Consider the following 21,677-nt stretch of genomic DNA (forward strand, 5'->3'; position numbering starts at 1 on the left):
CTGCTGAAGAATTTGTGAGCAGTCATTTGTTCCCTTACATCTTGCAAGCTTCTTACTTTTGATCAATGCCTTGACTGTAAAAAACCTATTTCTGTTAACAGAGCTATGCACATGCAGCTCATTTATCTCTTTCTTTGCCAGAAAATTCTGCAGAAGGCTCCAAAGTGTTGTTCCAGTTTGCACTTGAAAGCAGTGATATACACAATGTTCTCAAACAGCAATCACCATAAATCTCAAACTCTGAGTTGATGTTCAAGAGGCAGAGTGAAACAGAAGTGTCTATCCTTCTTTCATACCACTTCCTCATCATTCTATAAATACAGATATTGGATGCAGAATAAAAGCACTCCAGTAACCACCCTACGAAGCAAGAGATTATTAATTATTTAGCAGTGAAACAGGCATTTTGATGATTTCTTTATTATTTTTAAGGTATCAGTAAATGCATATGTAATGTGTTCTCGGTTTGTATACTTATTGTTTTTACATATATATATATGTGTGTTTGTGTGTGTGTATGTATAAAATACCAATAAAACAAATATATAGGCAAAAGTCTATGCTTTTCAAGTTTCTAAGACAAATCTAAAACTAAGGTTCCATTTTTCTCCAGTCTTCTAACATGCAGCTAGGATTCTAAAACAGTCAGTTAATAAGATTAAAAATACATTCACATTTTAATGTAATTAAACCAACCATTTGCCTTCTCAATGCAGATAAGAAACATACAAATTATTGTTTAATGTAGACCAAAAGTGTAGCTTGAATTATGTCAATTATTGCAGTTTTGTCTTACATTCAGCTGTTAGAAAACCCCTGCAGAAATGTGCCAAGAGGAAAACAAGATACAATTACTTTTATTTGAAGTATAAACTTACATACCTTGGCCTCCGGAATGCTAAACCATATTGTTGGCAAGCCAGTCCCACAGTGGGAGTATAAACAATAGGCATGAACCTTTCAATGTCAGAAGCCAGCACTTTATAGAAAAGCTTTTCATTTCGATCCTGAAGACTCATTAGTAGCATGTATCTGTGGAGAATTACATATAATTAGACAGACATCAAGGGAACATATAAAGTAGATTCAGAAGGATAGCAGTGTTTGGATAATTAAAATTATGTTTGTTCTATAATAGCCTCTCTCTTATTGAAAGTATTTAAATTCCTCCTTGTCTTAATAGCACAAATGGTCCAGACACAAAAGATAACAAACTGGTTGAGACAGAGAACCTGAAACCTGAAACAAAGTTGTCAAACTCTACATACTCAGGAAGCTAATCCCTCTCAGGTATAAAACAGTGTGCTGCAATTGAGGAGTTGGTCTGTCAGAACTTATCTGTGTATATCAGTTGTTTCACTTGAAATGAGACAAGCATTAAGTATAACTTAAACATGTTTACTCACTTGCCCAAAGAAAACAGAACAAAAACCATTAAGCTTTGCATGCCCTTGCCTCAATAGAAATTTATCTTAAATCCAAACTAATATTTCAAATAAATACTGAAAAACAAAGCTTTTGAAAACAAAGCATACACACATGGCTTTTCATCCCTTAAGTCTATGTTTGACATGAAATCTGCAATGCTATATCTCCTAACTGAAATGAATTTTGAGGAAGTTCTGTATTTATTTAAAAAGAAAACCAATGAGAAAAAAAAGAATCATATAAATGAGAGTGAAAAAAAATTCATGTTAGCTTGATCTACTTTTGACTACCATCACACCTACATTAAATAATTACATTACTGTTTCAAGACACCAACTGGGAAGCCAAATTGCAATGCTGAGTGTGACAAATGATATGAGTCTATGAGTGACTTCAAGTTATACCAGTTCACACAGGTATGACTCTGTCACTTTGTGAACACTTAAAATTTAGGAATTTAGTGATCTTAAACCTTACCTGTCTATTCACTAGCTTTAGCAATGTTAAGTATTGCTGTAAAAATTAAGTAGTCTTCTATACCAATAGGCTTACACAAAATATTTAACTTAATTTCTGTATACAATTTATGTAGGACTTTTTTTTAAATTTATGATGGATTACTAATTACTTATACTCAAAAAGTTTAATATGTGCATCCTTTTATTACACAAGTGTTGAGGATATATATAGAACACATTCATTCCAAAAGCCAAAAGTAAGGTTTGTGTACTTAAATATTATTCGTATTAACTTTCCTTCTGCATATTCATGGATCACATGCTTCAGTAAAATCTAATTCATTCTTTAGGAAGACACAAACCTAGTCAGGTAACCATCTGACAAAGAACAGCTTAGTAAATCTGAATGCATTCCATTCAAGCTTAGCTTGCATATCCCTACATATCAGGGAAGCACTTCTTTTGGGATCTGTTATGTAAACCTTTAACGAGCACTATAAGCAAGGCAAGTGCAGCCAGTTTGGCAATTGGTGACTGTAATGAGGTGACAGAAGTGAGGCAAAACACTATCCCTTCCCTTGTGTCATGAAGGGTATTTTTGACCCTAAACAGATAAAGATCTAGAAACCAAAAAGTTGCAGTTGTACTCTAAATACCATCACCATGAGGCAATCAGAACCACCTTCCATCATACACACTAGTTTTGAATGTTCTCCAAGGTTAAATTATATCCCGCTCTTGTAGTTCTCAGCTACAAATATACATGCTAATTTTCTTTCATATTATTACATTTCCTATAGCCTTTCATTTTCCCAGTATTTCATTATGATATAGCATATCTTTCAATGTCCTTGAATTCCCAGAGCATTTTCTTTATTAAAACCTTTCTCCTGAGGACAACTATCCCAACATTTATCTTGAAATACAAGCTCATGCACATGTAGTTGTGAATATACATGAAGACATTAATTTTGTTTCCAGAGAACATTTAAAGTGATGCTGGAGAATATCATGCATATTTTTGGCCCCCACTCTATACTGCAAGTACTACGCGAGCCACAGCACCATTCCGAAGCAGTTGCCAGTATTTTATTTTTTTTATCACTTTCATTTAAAATGAGATGTGGTTACTTAAGAGTATAAAATATCTTTTAATCATCCTTTCTTATCACTCAGATCAAGCCTAGATTTTAATGGGGTAAATAAATCTTTTACAAAAGAAACTAAAAGCTTAGCAAAAGACTTCCTCAGGGGTTTCAAATCAAAAAACTCTGTTAAAACTCTCCCCTTTGCTTTTACTGTTCTATAGCATTACACTGGGGTTTTACTTTCTTATTTGTATTTATCATGTCACTTTTATATTCAGGATATGCTAAAGAACTTGAAAAAGTAGTAACTGGATATTACTTATATTTTCAAATATGACATACTTGATCATATACAAATCAGCACAATAAATATTATTATAATGTGAAAAATATTTCTAGAGAAGTGCAATTTTTATCAGAAGGTTACTTTTCAACAGCAGGTATATGTCTTCTTTCTCAGCATCATAATTTGCTTTACTGGGGGTATCAGATTTCTCAAAGATTCTTTCTAAAGGGAAAACCAAAAATGCCTCATCCTCAATGTGGGGTTGGTTATAACGCATTAGATAACAAGTATGCATCTTTTAGCAACATCCAAGTATCTACACAACTAAAAGCATGAAGTTTTTTTCAGCATTGTGTTTAAAAAATAAATTTAAAATTCAGTATTTAATGGAATCTATTACTGAAGCCCACATTTAATTGAAAACATAATGAAAACACACAATAAAACACTGAGAACAATCATTTGTGCTATAAAAAGGGAGAAAAATATTATCTGTCCTCAGACAGGGAGTCTTGAATGACAGTTTCAGGGAAGAGTTTCAGAGCACAAAACCCAAGGTCTGGCAAGTCAGACAGAAGAGACTGCCAAGCACTCAAATTTCAGTTTGTCACTTTTCCCCCCTTGCCTTTACTTCACCTAAGAATGCTTCATACTAGTCTGCTGTTATGAAGGGAATGAAATACAGTAGCAACAAAAGGATATAAACCACATATCATCCAAAACCCAAAAGAAAACTGATGTAACTACCGGGAAGTTACTGATGATTTCTTAGGATAATTGGCCCAACTATCGCTGGCATGCACTTTACAAGGCAAAATGGAAAGGTGAAAACAGAACAATCCCCAAATTCATTCGTGCTTATCTTGAAAAATATGAGAGTAAATAAAGGAGGGTGAGAGGAAAGGCTATTATTTTTAACCTGTGTAAGACAGTTTGCTCCATTACTCTGCATCCTCAGTATCTATATAAAAATGTATTAAAAACAGGGAACTTTAAGAAAAAAACAAAATAAGATGGCATCCTCTGGAAATGTGATTTGATGGTCCCTCTCCTAATCCAGTTAACACATCCAGTATAACATTTTACCAGCGTGACTCTTTGAAGAGAGAAAAGCTCAGGCGGAAGATGTGACCGTGCCAGGAGCAACAATTTCAGTATCAATATAGAGCAAAAAGAAATACAATTAAGAACATGCAGGGGAGAAAAAAAAAATAAATTACTTGCACAATCCATCACAGCTTTTCTAAATTTAGATGAATAGAATTTTTTCCTCTTATTGGTGTCCCTTTTGTCAAGCATACCAGGCAATTGATTTGCTGCTTTTCCACACTCACTCTGTGTATGAACTCTTGGAATTTCAGAGTCCAACAATTTCATGCTATGAGTTCACAAAGGCGTTTCAGCTGCACCAAAACATGTCATGGTACTATCTATCAACTTAGCTTTATGAATTTATACACTCCCCTCTTTCCAAGCAAAACCAGGGCAATCCTGCCAATGTAAGATGCTGTCATACACAGCATTTATGTTTCATCAGACTATACCCTTCTGTCTAAGGTACTAAACAGCTTCCACCTCTGCAATATCTAAATGCTTGTACTTAATCTTTTGTATTTCGATGTAAAACCCACAAGTATACACCCACTGCCAAGATCTAGAAGGAAAACAATGGCCTCCCTTTATCTCTTTTCAGGCACTGTTTCTATGGGAGGAAAGACTATGCCAGGTGCATACTGCAAGAAACACCGGGATTTTTGCTGGAGTTAGGACATTTACACTCAGTAGAAGGCAATAACTGCATGCTCTTATGCAAGATTGTCCTTGAGCACCTGCCTTTACAGGGAGCACTTGAGATTTCAAGTTCCAGTTAAAATAGCCAAAATCTTCTGACATTCTTCATCAGTGAAGAGATTCAAGGGGTAATTGTGGCAGGATCACAGTCACTCTTCTTTAAAATTCTTTGATACAAGTATAAATATAGGAGACCAGAGTTCACGTATTGTCTTGAGGATTGAGCTCACACACATGTAATGCACATGTTCTCCAAGCAGGCTCTTTATTGACATACTCCAATGAAATTGTCAGACGCAACTTATAAACACATCTGCAAATCACGTTTTGCACAGGCAACTTTTTGCACACTCAATTCACACAAGCATTTTATCTGCAAAAAAAGCCCAAGATGTCACTGTTGACAGTCTTAAAAGGAAGTATCTTTTTCATGCAAATATTACCAAGTCTTTCCATCAGTGGTCTTAAATGTAGACCTATGCATATAACACAATTTTATTTTGTTAAAAAATGGAGAAAACACCACAGCTATATAAAGCCTGAATAATACACGAGGAAAGTATTTTTTTATCAAAATACAGCATGGCACGAATAGTCAATTTAGATCTGCTAGGTGTTCACACAGTATAAATATGATTTCTTAAAGAAACAATTCCATTTGGAGGGTACTTGGGGATTTATATAGGTTAATATTCTTAAGGGACAACGTGACTTAATTTACAAAAATTTGCAGTGATCTGTAGGAACCCAGAGTGCCGAGAATATTTCTCTGCCTGTTTTTAAGGGTTCTTACCCCCCGAACAACACTGTTTCAGCTTCAAACCTCGGAAAAAATTACCAACAGTCAGACAAGAACTAGAAAATACAGTGGTGTGAATTAGGTGATAAACTACTATGTAAGATTGTCACAGGGTGAAAAATTTAGAGGTTTTGGGCTTCTCTTTATAGTAAATAGATAAGAGTAAAAAATATCAAAATGGAGGATTGTTGTTATTCTCTAAACCTTCTTCTCCTTCTTCTCCTACTCCATGTTCTGCAGTAAAAGTAGTTTGGAATGATTGGATAGAGAATTCCGCAGGTCCTGCCCGTGTTACTGAATAATTGGTAGGAAAGTGAAAATAATGTACGTTTTTAGTAACTATTGGTTAAAATATCTTTAAAAGGCTGTGTAAATCTTGATAATTAGCTCTCACTCCAACTTTTCTTCCTTCTATGCTGTACCTGGGTCACGCTAGTGGCTCTGTTCCTCTGATAAGACTTAATAAACAACCATCTAGAAGCATTGAAACTTAAGGAAAAGTCTCAGTTTATTTTTGAAACTCCTTGCAAGGACTCTCAGCAAATTCTCTCCCATCCGGAGGGACTTGATTTATGGCACGGTACAGTGTCATTGATCCAAGATTATCCCTGAAAGCTTATTTCTTAAATACTATGGACTTGCATTATGAAAGCATACACCAGCTCAGGTTGGAAGGGACCTCTGGAGATTGCCTCATCTGATCTCCTGCTCAAAGCAGAGTCAGCTACAGCAGTTTGCCCAGGACCATGTTCAGTCAGGTTTTGAATATCTCCCATGGATGGAGATCCCACCACAGCTTATCCAGCATTATAAATGGGGCCACACTGTTTGTTCACTGTTTGTTCATTGTAAGGGGAAGGAGAAGATTCAAATACCTGGGCCAAAAACTACGGCTGAGAAAATACCACAGACACGTCACAGAATAAAATTGAGAAATAAACACAGCTATATTTTTTAATACATTAATTATTAAAATCTTAATTTAAGTTTCTGACTAGTGGACACATTAGTGAGAAAAAAGCCTAAATTGTAATAGTTTCAAGCTATTTCTGTGAACGGAAGACTTGCGAGTTTTCTAAGTTGAACTGCATCACTAAAACCAAATTAGCAATAATAAATTTTTACTGCAAAGCTGCACAGTACAATATAATATTGTATCTTATACTATATATACTTTATACTAAAGCAGGCATTATAATAAAAACTGGCTTTATGGTACAAAATGGCAAGCTACAGTCTAATGCTCAAGACACATGGAATAATTAAATGTTAGCGCTTCTGTTTTACTGATGTCTGGTTACAGGAGCAGGAAACAAATTTCTTCCTTACCCAATGATGTATTTGGAAAAGAGAAAATGCCAAAGAAGACTCAGAGGTTGGAAAGAATGCCGCCAAGTTTTTGTTTAATTAAGTATTTACAGATCTTAAGCTTAACAGCAGCAACTTTGGAAAAATATTCTCTGAAGCAAATGGCTTCTGGAGAACTTTTTCTTTACATTTATTTGTAACCATATTATATTTTTTTATAGTTTTGTATTATCTGTGCTTATCATACATGGATTAATTATAATTTAAAAAAAATCTTTCCTCCCCCACCCCCAAGACAGACATTTTTCTCTCCTTTCTTTTAACGCAATAAAGATAGCTGCAAGGTATTCCCACAATACTTGGAGACAGTTATTTTTATTTCATTATTCCCACTGCAATCAAAACTTCAGAATACAGTGTTTTATTGCAGTTCAAAAGGCACATCATTCACAGTTTTATTACTCTGTCATTTAAAACTGATAGATTAATTATTTTTTCCTTCCCTGAAGAAATTTTTCATTTTGGCAAAAAGCAGCTTCAATATCCACAAATTTTTGCTAACAAAAATAAAGAAACAAGACTTGGAAATATTGCTAATTTCCTTTTGGCTGTTGCATAGCTAGACCTGTGAGGTTCTATCTGTAATGTTTTAAAAAGCACAAGTGCTTTTCTTCTATGACCTGAAGTAGGAACAAAATTTCTTTCCTAGTTAAATAACACATGAAACAGTAGGGTAAAGACCTTTTTTCTTCTGTTTTTCAAGTTATAGGTGAAGAGAAATTCCAGTACTTCAAGCAGAAACAAGCAGTTGAAACTGCCTTAAATGTCCTGAAACACATGAATGAGCTGTATAATGAAGAGACTACCTCAAGACAGAGTTAAGGAGGAGATGGGGACAGAAGGATAGAGAAAGTTTTTTCCTATGGTAACATCAATGGTTGAATCAGGGGGCTTCATGCAATTTTACACTTTCCTATATGCAGGGACTTAGACTCATAAACATTCTAGCCTTGGAAGCTACTACTCTGTGACAACTGATAATGGCCTTCCTGAGAGCACTGGAGAATAGTTAGCCCACAAAAGATTCCACAATTGCCAAGAGCTTCACTTGCAAAGAAAGCTGTCCTCATCCCATTCTGACTCCATAAAAAACAAAGGTTATGGCAACTTTAAATTATAAAAAAGCCTTGTCACCAACAGATGGGTACCTAAAAGCCATGTATTACTGATAACAAGACATCCCACGACAGAGAAAAGCAAGGCACAGGAGTAAGGAAATGAAGAAACAGTGTTTTGTTCTAGGGCCTATAAAATACAATTTTTTAAGAAAAAAATTTTAGCATTCATAACAGTTTAAAGCCCTCCACAGATTTTTTCCTTAAAAAAACCTAAGCACAGCAGTACTACATTACATATTAGTTTTACAGCATTTTATAAATTTAGAATGTTTTAATGCATTTGTATCTACATGCATGTAAAGTTATTACTGACTTTTAGTTTCACAGTAGTTCATTTCCTTCCAATGACCTTTGTATCATTTGGTTACCAAAGTAACTTCATGTGAACAGCTCTGGAAGATTACAATTTTAAAGTAGGAGTTGATCTTTTGAAGAAAGCATTTTAGAAAAAGTATGTACTTAGTTTAACAATTCCCAATAATCAACAACTACAGCTGGAAAAAAATACCCCAAAATTTCACCTATACTACTATACAAAAAAAAGTAAGTGACTCATGAATTGATAAGTAGGATAAAGTTTCATAGCCATACTGTACCTGTCTAGGTCACATGTCAGCCTTTCAAAATTCTTAAGAATTGTATAAACCTGAGCATCTTGACCAAGAAAGCAAGGCGGCAATAATCCATGAATATTCAATTGTTGCCTCTCCTCCAAGGTAAAAGCCATGCCCTGAAAAAACAAAAATAAAAACAAAAACCATATATAGATGTATAAGAGAGAGAATTAATTTAAGAAAAATTCTGCAGCAGATCATAGCACAGGTAAAGTCAGCATCAGAAAAACTATTTAAAAAGAAACAGAATTTAGAATTGTGCAATTATTTTGGGAAAAGGTTTTATTGAGCCGTAAGGAAACAGGCCTGTACAGTACAATAACTCCATCCCAGCACAGAACAAGCTAAGGTCTCCTGATACCACAAGAGTACCACCTGAAAAACTGTTAAGTTACAGCTGAAGAAGAAAGCAGCCATATAATCACTCCACTCATTTTCTGCTTTTAATGAGGTCTGTCTCTCTAAAACATCCTCGAGAAATTACCTGTAAGCTTCTGTAAGAAAGATTGTGCCCTTAGAGCAGAAACAGGACTGTGGGTTTAGCACACCAGCATCGAGCACTCTAGCTGCTGAAGTTTTACTCTGCTGTGGTAACTACAGCCAGGCAGGACTGACAGACAGGATCAGACCTTTGACAGCTTTAGTAGATAAGAAGAAAAGTCAGAGGAATTTCTTCTATACACGAGCTGTGAAATGTATGCATTTGTTTCACACTGTAGCCCTTGGTCGCTGGCACCACAGACACGTGGCAGCTCTCCTTTAGCACCGAATTTCCACCTGCACTGCTTCTGCTCCAGAGTCAATACTGGCTGATCTGCACGTCTTTGAGGCCTCTCTTAGGTTTACACTAGAACTGTCTGTATCTTTCCAACATGGTTATCATGTAGCTTAAAAATATTCTAAAGTTCATGTAGTAGAGGTTAGGCAGCAAGTATTACTCTACAAGAAGATGAGTATGTGCGAATACACATATAAGCCATAGATTAGACAGTTCCCTAATATTCAACATCTATGATACAACTATATAAAAAACACTGTTTCTTATCCAAAAAAATACTTGAGAAAACACCTTGAGATCCATTAAAGGAGGGAAAAATAGCAATATAGTGTTTTTGCATTAATTCTCCTGTGGAAAATAAGTACTACCGAGCTACTTTCAGAACCACCTCTATAAAGAGACCTTTAAAATGTCTTTGTCCATGTTACCATTTGAATTAGCTGAGTCAACAAATGACAGGAAAAAACAGGGAAAACAAGCACATAAATACAAAAGGCTTCCTTCAGTCTACATTTTCACTACTCTTGTCTTTTCAAGAGAACAAATTCAGTCCTTTACATAATGTCCTTACTGCCTCTCACACAATTCTTGGTGAGTGATACAATGGGATAAATTCATGCCAGTTAGCTTGGTTACCTAGACAAGCTCTTCTTTTTTGTATCTGTTTTGTTGGGGTTTTTTTCTCAGAAATAGTCAGCTCATAGGGCTTATTCTTACAGAACAAAAATATATTACAAAATCTGCCTGTATCTTACTAGTCTACATTTCTTACACCATTTTTAATCTAAATTTTCAAGTTATGTCATTGTGACTTGAAAAAATGTAGGAAAAAAGCCCTAAAGCAGCCCCATCACACTATCTGCTCTATAATGCCATTAATCAAATTGTTACCTTAAGTGAAATGACAACTCAAAGAAAACCAACCTTATAATGAACACTTTACAAAAGACCAAACATTTCCAGAATGTGCTTCTTCTAGCCTAGAGAGGAAATGAATGGAAACCAAGTCTAATAAAGATCAGTAACTGTTTTGCTGTAGTTCTCCATGCATGAGAGATTTCAGAGGTTTCCAAATGCGTACACAAAGCCTGCATCTTTTTTCCCTAATGAGCTTTCTGTGAACAGATACGTCATGAATGTCTTCAGCTGCTATCCAATCTTGAAAAACCATGGAAGAAGGAAGAGTCAACACTTCTCACAAGTTTATTCAATGTTGATCCCTCTCATCTCCACTAGACTATTTTGGGCTTAAAAAACCTATGTCTGCTCACACACACTTCAGAATCAGTTCCAAGTGACTGGACTTCAGGGAGCTGAAGTTTTAGTGGATCTTCTAATGCTGGCAGTAAAGTGGCAATCCAGTTATTCTCTGCAATTCTCCTTTCCCCTGTTTCCATTAGTCAAATGGAATGACAAAAATTTCTGAATGTCTGTGTTTGGCTTTACATTAGGAATAAAATATGGACTTTAATTACTATAATAGGGTTTCCCCTCTTACTGGAAAATGTATTTTATTTTAAAACAAACACATGTGTTACATCTTGCCAAATGCCTTTTTTAAAAAGTACTTCATCTTGGAATAGCATATTTTCAATGTATTACTACAGTTTCTATAGTAAGTGTTAATTTCTTTGGTTCATCACTGCAAAAACACAGCACCCACCTACACCCCCTAGGCTATATATGGTTAGAAAATCCTTTACTTGAATATTCCTCTTTGGCACAGATATAATGGATTTTTCAAAGTTCTAAGGTGAAATGTTAATTCTTTTCTTCCCCCCTCAGATCCCATATTTGCTCAGAAGAAAAGAATTACCATTAAAATATATCACCTGATAATTTAATAAGACAAGGCCATTTTATGAAATAAGTGTATGCTATTCCATCTGCTTATAATAGGGAAGAATTCAGCTATGTAGGATTTATGGTTTATGTCTAGATTTCTTGCACTAGCCTCAGATTTTCTTTTCTACATCAAAATTCTTATTTTTTCCTGTTTGAAGTGTTGTTTCCCAGTCATCCAGCAGAGAGGGCTCTAGGTCCAGCTTGGTTTACACACTCCTTTCCCTTCCTGAGAGGCGTATTTTGCACACACCTGGATGGGACAGACTTCCATCATCTAGTATCCCAGCTATTATAAATGATGTGGATATTTTTATTCTGCAGCTTGTATTACAAATAAACTTTTAAAGAACAATAGTATGACAATCTAAAAGCAGCATAAGGGCAAGAGACCACAACCATAAATATTAACCTCTGCCTAATTAGTTTTGGTTTATTCACTGCTTTATGCATCATATACATCATAGAGATGAAAAATATAGTTATTGTCAACCCTCCCAGTTAAGAGTGTGCAATTCTTCAAGAGTTGTGTTTCACATGTTTCTGTATATGCTCTGGTTTGCTTTTGACAAAACCAAGTTGTCCTCCAGGCACCTCATTACCTTCCTTTCTCACAGACCTTTTGGTCAAAATCTTGAGTTATTTTTTTTATTGCTCCTTAAGCAGACACACCCTTTCAGCTTCTCAGTTGTACACAGAAAGCTCTCTGAGTTTTCAAGAAATTTAACTCATTGCAAATACATTTAATTCTGAATTTGTCTCTCCATTTGTAATGTTGTGAAGTTTTGTAATTGTAGCAGTGAGTTCTATTACTGCACATCATTCAGCATTCTTTCACTATTTAACGTCTATCAGTCAACTCTGCTCTCAACTACCTGTCCTCTGCTCATCATCTCTGACCCCCCAAGGCCCCTTGCCCCTTATCTACAATATTGTTCTAGTGACATATACATCAATACCCTTTTTCAGTTGCAGTATTGAAAAACCAAAAAACAAAATAAACAGAACAGCATCATCTTGTATCAGACAGCTTTTTGCACTGGCTTTCAACTGAATTTTCAAGCAGTGCTTGAAAAGACAGAGAGCACATTCAAAATACTTCAAGAGGTGTCTCAGCCTCTGTTCACAGTCAACAGAGACAAGTTTTCTCTCTTAATACAAATTAGATTGCACTGACATAGTTTTCCTTCAGATAAAATATCTGAAGCTCATATAATTGCTAGGTTTATATAAACTTCTCTAGAAAAAGAGAGTGTACTAAAGCAGTATGTGCATCCTGTTCATGCACTAATGAGATTCAGCTTCACTAATGGGTAGCCAGTATTCATTGCAGGGATCCTTCTCCAATTTCTCCCAAGACCTAGCCATTTTTTGTTCTAGTAGATCAAAACTTTCATTTTTAAAAACTTCAACTCATTTAGAAGAATAGGTCATTTCCTCTTGCTGGCCTCACTGCAGGTGTACCACAGATGTATCAGCCTAACAGCATGTAGAAGGAGGCTGGCTTAGAAGAGGAAATCATGTCCACATCCAAGGTTCTCTACCTCAGTGACTCTTTCATCAGCCTCTGGAAGGAGAAAATCAAGGCTTGTAAGACTTCAGGGATTCAGCAGACAACCACCAACAGCACTACTCAAGCTCAAGTACTTGCATATATATTTGACCCTACTGGATCCTTGAAGGGGGAAGGAAGAAATGAGGAGGAAGGTAAAAAGGTGCAGCAAGGATGTTTATTTAAAAGTATTTTCTATTCTGTGAAAAAGAAGTCTCTGGATTGCTGGTCTAAGATATTGCTAGGGGAAAATTACAGTCTCTAGAGTATTTTGGGGACAGACAAGTAGGTTCATCACTGTCTCAGAGTCCATCAAAAAGTAAGAAACTCTCTGTTAAAAAACTCATTCTCTGTATCTAAATCATAAAAGTGCAGTGAACAAATTTCAACGATATAGTGAAAAAAGCACACAACTCTGAGTGACTCAGATATGCTCAACATTTGCTGCCATGGCTGGAAAGAGGAGAGCTCGCACCTCGCCACTCCTTGCAGGATCCCACCGCACCAGTTGGTATCCCTGAGCAGAGGCCAGGGAGCACTCTGTCAGACAAAGATCCGAGCAAAACCCACAGCTGCCTGCCATACTTGTCTGTTCAAGATCTGAATCAATTTTTTGAACAAATGGACTTACAGAACACCACAATTCCAATCTTAAAAATTCCATTCTTAAAAACAAACAAATAAAGGACACGCAAACAAGACGAATGCTCTTGGCTGAAAGACCAAAAACATTCTCCGATTACTAGAGAAGAGTTTTTTCCCCAATATGTCCCAAATGAAAAATAAGTGGCATCACTACTAGTTGCCAGTCATACATCATCCCACGCTGCTCACACCACTTCATGCACAAGACTGTCTCCAGGAGAAATTCAACTGCAGAATTAGATGCAGTCCTTAGGAAAACATGATCTTTGGTACGCATGACTGTTTGCAGGCAATTCTTTCACTGGTCAGGCTTTGGCCTTCAGCAATTTTGGCTTCTCATACTACACGAGTACTGTTAGGGAGGAATCCAAGTCAAAATTAATGTCTTTTAAGGACTACTTTGGCTGAGGAAGCAAAAAAATGTATGTATAGTCCTGCTTGCTATGTACGAGCTACATGACAACAGTTTCAGGCACCTAATGTGATAAAGCCCTTCAGAATCTGAATATTAAAAAAAACCAAACCAAAAAAATACCAAAAAAAACCCCCACCAACCAAAAACACAACTTTGCAAAATTTTACATGTTCAAAGAAATTTTTATAAAATCTCTATAAAAATATAGAACATATGGGTTTTCAAGCATTTTAAGCTACATTTAAGAGCTTAATGATCTGCAAATCCCTTTGAGCTATTTTATATAATTTGTGTTTTTTAAAAAAGTCACCTTATGAACAGGCAAAAAGAAAGTTTTACAAGCATTTCCTCTCCATTTTTCATTTTTATTATCCAAACATGACTTCAGAGAAACCAGATAAATACTTCTAATACTCCATATCCAACACTCATTTCAAGGCACAATACACCAGGAAATACTTAGAATAACTAATCTGAGCACACACTCCATAATGAACTCATTCTGCTGAAAACAAATGTGGTTCATGGCAAGAAATTGGTGTTGGAGCAATACATATGGCTAAAGATGTTACTGCTGTTTTCTCTACCCATACTTGTCATGACTGCCAAAAAAATATTACAAGCAGAGGCAGCTAACGCAGCTATTTGGGCAAACATCTCTTCTGCAACCAGTGCTTTAGGCCACACCAGTCACAGTAAATATCCCAGTAGGTAAGGAGAGGGACTAATTCTTTTTTAATGGTGCAAATTTACACACAGTTTTCTGTTAAGGTGGCTTCTGAAGAAAAAAATATTTCTGAAAAATGTCAATTTGCATTAACTTAGAGATTCATGTTTCTTCTTAGGAATCATTTGCTGTAAAGACTATACACAAACGAAGGGTTTGCATAGCTGAATCCAGTTGCAATTAAAAAAACAAAATCAGGATTATTAAAATTTTGGAGAAAAAAGAAATCCTTTCAAATGGTGTTTATGAAGGCTAGGGAGAAAGATGACAAATAAAAATTGGTAAGAAGAAGAAATATGCCCAATAGCAGAAAGTTATCACAGTTCAAAGATGAATAGCATAGAGTTAAGAAATGAAAACTGAATATGAAAATACAAATTTTCTGTTGCAACACTCTGGCAACACATACAGACAACACCTTTGCTTTCAGAAGCAAAGAACATTGGTAACCATTTATAATGCACACATTATTTAAAGTATTATTAGACTGCAACTAGAAAAGTCACTGTGTGATGGAACTGCTATCTTTCAAATAAGTTATTTTTCCCCAAACCTATGCTCAGATTGTCTATTGGACATTTCATGAGGCACATTGGATTATGCATCTTGGATTAAGGTTTAAAAATCAGTATACTAACTAATGATTAACAGTCCATTAGGTTCTCTGGCAGAGGAACTGTTTTTTTCTTGCCTTTCTACAGTACCTAACACAGATACAGGTCTCAGCCTAGAGCTGAGATCCCTGTATTAGCAATGAATCCTGCTAACTAAGTGCCTTCACTGGAGTTTGAAAAGCCAGGCACAGACAGGTATCTACCCTGGTTAAGACAAGAAAGAAGAAAGATAGAGAAGGAGGACTGGTGAAGTGTAAACAGCAGAACCCAGTTTAGATACAGCACTCATGCTCCTTTTGATAAGCCCTCATGCACAGGCATCCATCAGGACTTCTGAGTCTGCGAGGCATGCTGAGGGTAAATTTTAAAAAATATACAATAGTTGATGGGCACAGCTCTGAACATACAAGAAAAGAAGAAACTGTCCTAGTTTCAGCTATAAAATGCCAAAAGGCATAGGTCTTCTTCTATGCACTTTTCTTTAAACACAGCTTTTTAACAAGCACTTTAAGTTGAAAAACTATACTGTGACATTTGGCATTTATATTTCAAAGCTGTTTTTCTAGAGTTGTGGTAGATCTGTTGCAGTGTGTTGAACACACAATTTTTTTTTCCAGGAGCACCAAGTGACCTGAAGCATACTCATAGCCCAATTCTAAGTCCATAGGATTTTCAAAAGTAAACTTAAAAAGTCAAGTCAACAGGAGAAACTGAAACAAAAGTCAAAACCAGTTTCCAACAAATAAAGTCCAGATAAATACAGTAGCTAATACACACACCCATGGACTTATGACTCAAAACAAATGCAGATGGCCAGAAGGAGATCAGACTTCTCTTTGCAAATTCATCATGGGAATGTGTGGGCAGCTTGGCAGCCGTGCCGTGAGCTGATACAGTGATTGCACACAAGCATGATTCAGACCAGCATTTTAGAAATGCCACATCACAGCATTCTTATTTTAACAATCCTTTAAGCTAATGTAAACAATTACCTGAAGGTAAGCAAGCAAACCTATTTTAAGAAACTATTTCTAGATACATATACAGAGTAAAATCTTTTTGCATTGCATAATCTTCCCTCACCCTAATTTTGAGAAGACTGTACTACACAAACAGCAGACAGTAACAAATAGACAGTAAAAGAAGTTGCCAAGAAAATAATGGATAAAAATATTTTGTACGCTGTGCTTTAATGAAGGATGATGGGTTGGGTCTAGTTAAGATTCTAAATTCAGTAATTCATATGCAGTATAGGCACCTATCCATCCATGATAATTATAGGATAAAGCTCACTCAAGAATAGGTACCTTGCAGTCACTAATCCAAATTGCTCCAGTTACTATATTGACTACAGACCAAATTCAGATTTGCACACGTAAGCACTTACTGACACCTGGGAGGCTTGAAGGTATTGGAACAATCAACACTGCTCATTATGGCAATAGTATCAACTATGAATCCACTGCATAGCAGGCTTTCACAGCACCAGATGACAGCCAGGCACCTCTGTATCTCAAGGGGCACTAATTGCCTATATGTGGCTGCTACACCAAGCCTCAACTATCCTTTTGACTCTTCAATCCACACGTCCCATTGAAAAACCATATTACTCTGAATTATTCATATTGTTACAGGGATATTTAATGCCAAAGCAACCAGAAAAATGGCTAGAGCTGCATTTGTACGCTTCAAATCAGAGCTGGCTCTCTCAAAAGCTGGCTGTCTTCCTACTGCTGCTCCCACCTGGGAGCTACAATGAACATAGGCATGAGCAAACTGAGAACTGGACTAATGGACGTAGTTATCTGCTACTAAGAGCAACCACCCTGGTTCTGTTTGTAAGAGCAGCTAAATTAATAACAGGCTTATTAACAAGCATTGGGTGTGATCTGTGCCTCCCCTGACTCCATCCCCCAGCAGAGGTATTCCACGAGTGGAGAGGGACCTGTCTTTGCTCTCTTGGTTGCCCTGAGCAGACAAGACCAAACAGCAGCCTAAAACACAGTTTAAACTATAGAGTCAGAGAAGCTGAACAAATATTCATATGTTAGGGTTTGGGGTGGGGTTTTTTTTGGTTCTTTTTTTTTTTTTTTTTTGGTCCCTGGATATTTCTGAGCCATTTTTATTCTTTTATTACTCCTTTGGGATGTACTGACCCTCAAAGATTACTACTTGGGAAAGTCTGGTTATGGGAACCAGAGACAAGAGCAGCCTACCACATCACTTACAAACTTGTTGAGCATGTTCTTATGACAGATTTTAATTTTCATAGCTTACCTATGATATAGATTAAAAACCTGGTTGTAGACCAGTCCAGAGCTCTAGCCCCCTGGGTGAATCATGGTAACAAAAGTAATCTTGTTAATTACCACCTTTGTCAATACTCGATGTCATCTAAAGATGCATCAATGTACAGTTTTATTTTTAGGTATTACATTTATATAATAATTGTATATTAAATTATAATTTGGATAATGATGGGGTTTTTTTAAAAATAAAGATGTCACTAAGTTTTACTAGACCGTATTCTAGTAAAATATTAAAATATTCTACATAAAATATTAACTTCCTTGTACAGTAGATGCTATGAGTCAGTACCCTATATCTCGAATATGTAACTCTAATCAAAGGATGCCTGCAATGCTATGACTGGAATAACTGACATGGAACCCCTATTTATGAAGGGAATTTAGATGAACATAGTATCATTTGACATAGAATATATTGCTAACCAGAATTATTCCAAACAAAATGCAAAATAATAGCTCTCTAACTGCAATAATTTTACAGATAAAGTACAGTCACCAGGCATGCAGTCTCCAATATACAATATTTACATTTGCAAAATCAGGTGTTATTTGAGAATCAGGCATGATCTCCATGTAACTAGGAGAGGAATTTCAGTAACTGCCAAAAATTCCATCTGTCTGAAATAAGTACTTAACCAAATACAGGTTAGTAAGCCCTGAAATCCTGAGGGGAGTTGATAACCCTGATATGCTTAGCAGATTTTATTATTGCCTTTCAGAGGCTAAACAGATTACCATATTCTGGGCTTCTGATAGGACTAAGCAACTAATTTCTTTTCACGGGCATGATAAACAATTAACAAAAATAAATACGTTAAATACTGTAACACAGAGTTGTGTAGAGCATAGCAGAGCCCAATCTCAATGCTGTGGTCTTTGCTTCTACTACTACATTGATATACTTTCTTCCTACTGCGTCCAGGTGGTGACAGAGGCACTGGCCAGCCTAGCGAACGACAAAGGCTTGACCTGAGAGCCGATGGCACTGTCGTGTTGAGTGACACCAGGCACACAGATTATCACGTTACTCATGGGTAGTGTGCTGTTTCACTGTGCCTAAAGTGACATGTCTACTCAAAATTAGTCCTCTGGGCACCCTCCACAGACTGAGGAGAAAGTCGGACGGGACCCTAGGTGGTACGCTTTTTCCTTTATAGGATTATAATGAACTATTTCAGACAAAACAAATGAGATGAATACTTTCCATTGTCACAGGTAATCCTATAGTTATGGTAGTTCTACTACCACAGCCTGGTAATATGATCTGTAAGCCTTTCTGCCATATACACATATTGCATATATTGCATACCTATCGAGTTTCCCATTCTACAGATGGAAACTTACTTTCCCTTTAATCATCTCAGTCTAAGGGGTAGTATACATGAAAAAAGCCTACCCAAACCTTTTGTTTGGGGAGCTTGTTACACCCAGTCTTGGTATTTTTTCTCAGAACTAGGCAATACTCTAAAACCAAGCGTAAAGCAACATGCAAAATTTACACCCTGAATTCACCTGATATATAAGCACAGCCTTAATCGCTATCCAGCAGGAAGATAGTCATTCAATTTTTGCTGTAACAATAAGCATCCTACTTGCAACATTCTCTTGCAAATGAAAGTATTTTTCTTCTTGCTGAGAAGTCACTGAAAATTCATGTTATCATGAACAAAGTGACAAAAAAAATTCCCAACTTAAGACTTTGAGTAAGCTCATTATTATTTTTTCCATTTTGAATTCTTAAAACGCTCAGAGCAGTCATCAGTAGCCACAGTCATTACTAGAACCCCAGACTGAGACTATTACAGCATTTGAAATAGCAGCTAAGGCATAGGAGAGTGCACATTGTCATACAGCATACATCTTCCTGAAAATTGCAATCTTAACTGAACCTTGCTACAATTTTGTTTGGTTCTGTCCCTTCAGATTAAGGCAGGAGGAAAATACAGTGAAGGACCAGACTGACTGGGAAGGCAAACTCTTTAAAACTCAACAGGGAAAATAAGACACAATCAGTCTAAAACTTTAGTGTGAGCTTTGATTTTGTAACCTAAAACTGTTACTTAACCAGTTACACAGAGACAGCAAAGTCATGCAAAGCCTTCCAGAGTATGCAAAAAGTTAGCTGATTGAAGGAAAATATCTACTAATGGCAGAACAATTTCATTTAAAACTGCTGTACCTGCTGCATTCATACAGCTCTGCTTTGCCAAGATACAAGCTGCATATCAATAGTATCTGCTTGCATAGAAAAGATTAGACTGAAATAAATCACGGAAAAAGCTTGATAAAATGGGGTATATCAGTTTTCTTTTTATTTGACTGCTCTCCAAAAGACCTTGACTCATCAAAGCAAACAGTTGACTAAAGAAAAGTGAGTATTATGGAAATAAAATCTGAATGGTAGTTAAGGAAAACAGCCAATATAGAACCATCTGAATTTGCTATCAGACACACAAGAGCTCTACCTGAAAGAAAATTCACAAAGGTGAAAAAATGACAAGAATCCCCTCCCAGTAGACCTGATTAATTTCAGGATGCTACTGTTTTCAAAGCAAACCAAGGATTTAGTTGCCCTTTTATCTAACTGTGCCATACATAGAAATTCGAGTCTAAAACAACATGAAAAGTAAAGTAAAATAGAAAAAAATCCACAAAAATAGCCCCAAACCATTATGTTAAAAAACCAGTTTTCTAGGTTGATGTTGAAAAATGTAACTTGACAGTAAACATTAAACACAAGCCTATTTGAATCTGTAGGAAATATTGCTCCTCTATTCTAACTTTTCACATTTCCTAGAATCTAATTATGCAGACCCATTATAAGCTTTTTCTAGCTACATAACAGATTAACTGCTACCTTTCCTAAAGGAAACTATGGTGCCAGACCCTTCACTTGTACAAAATGAGAATATCTTGTTTAAACCTTATTAATCTGGAGTAGGCATTAATCACTGTCCTTGGTTTAAACTTGTTCTGGACACACAGAGTTAGCAGACCTATAAACACAGCATCTACACAACACAGGATGGAGCAACCAGGAATATAGATGAGGAAGAAGTTTTGAGATAAACTGGCAAAACACAGTATTTCCTGACTAATAGCTAAAGCATTTCACAAAAAAAAAAAACAAAGAAGCATTTATGCAATGAAGACAAAAAAAAAAAAAAAAGATTATGACAGATCTAAGGGAATACTTCTAATAGTGCTTCTTAAATCTTACATGGGGTCCTTAAGCTTAAGATACCAATTCACAATATATTTTAGGCAACAATGAGAGATTCACTCAGATTAAGAAAGATCATCAATTTTTACCAGTTTTATAACTAGTTAACTACAAAGTAAGTTTGTCCCTTTCTTGAAACCTTTCAACAATCCAGAATAATGTCAACATGCCAACCAGACCAGTAATACCAATATTAAGCCCCTTTCATGCAAAATTGAGCAAAAAATACAGTTACAAAACCAACTCAGAAAGACACTTGTATTCTATTTGTTTATTAACCTCCACATTACAAGTCAGCACTCTAAACTTATTTTATTAGTTCCTAAAGTTCAAATAGCATATTCTCATTACAGAAAATGGAAATATGCAAAAAGTCCACAGATAATAAGGGCTATATTAAGAAAAAATCTTCTCCAGCAAAGTCCTAACTGAAATCCATCACCCAGTGGATCCACAGATCTTGAGGAAGCATCACTTCCAGCCCTGACCACCCAAGGGGAAGTTTCCTATGCAGCACATTAACTTTCTATGCATGGTTACACAAATAGAGCAGGGAGTACTGGTTGTTTCACATGGAAAGCACAGACATTTCTTTGCTGCTTTAATTAAATTAATTTTAGTG

At 36.0% G+C, this 21,677-nt stretch overlaps 1 protein-coding gene across 1 annotated transcript in view; it reads right to left on the minus strand.

Moving 5' to 3' along the window:
- Window positions 1–21,677, minus strand: part of ME1 (malic enzyme 1) — a 145,518-nt gene that overhangs the window by 109,803 nt on the left and 14,038 nt on the right. Inside the window, 2 exon segments of the mRNA XM_008640222.2 lie at window positions 883–1,032; window positions 8,933–9,066. Of these exon segments, the coding sequence (XP_008638444.2) occupies window positions 883–1,032; window positions 8,933–9,066 (284 nt within the window).

This window comes from Corvus brachyrhynchos, unplaced genomic scaffold, assembly GCF_000691975.1.
Source record: "Corvus brachyrhynchos isolate BGI_N302 unplaced genomic scaffold, ASM69197v1 scaffold87, whole genome shotgun sequence".
Classification (NCBI taxonomy): Eukaryota; Metazoa; Chordata; class Aves; order Passeriformes; family Corvidae; genus Corvus; species Corvus brachyrhynchos.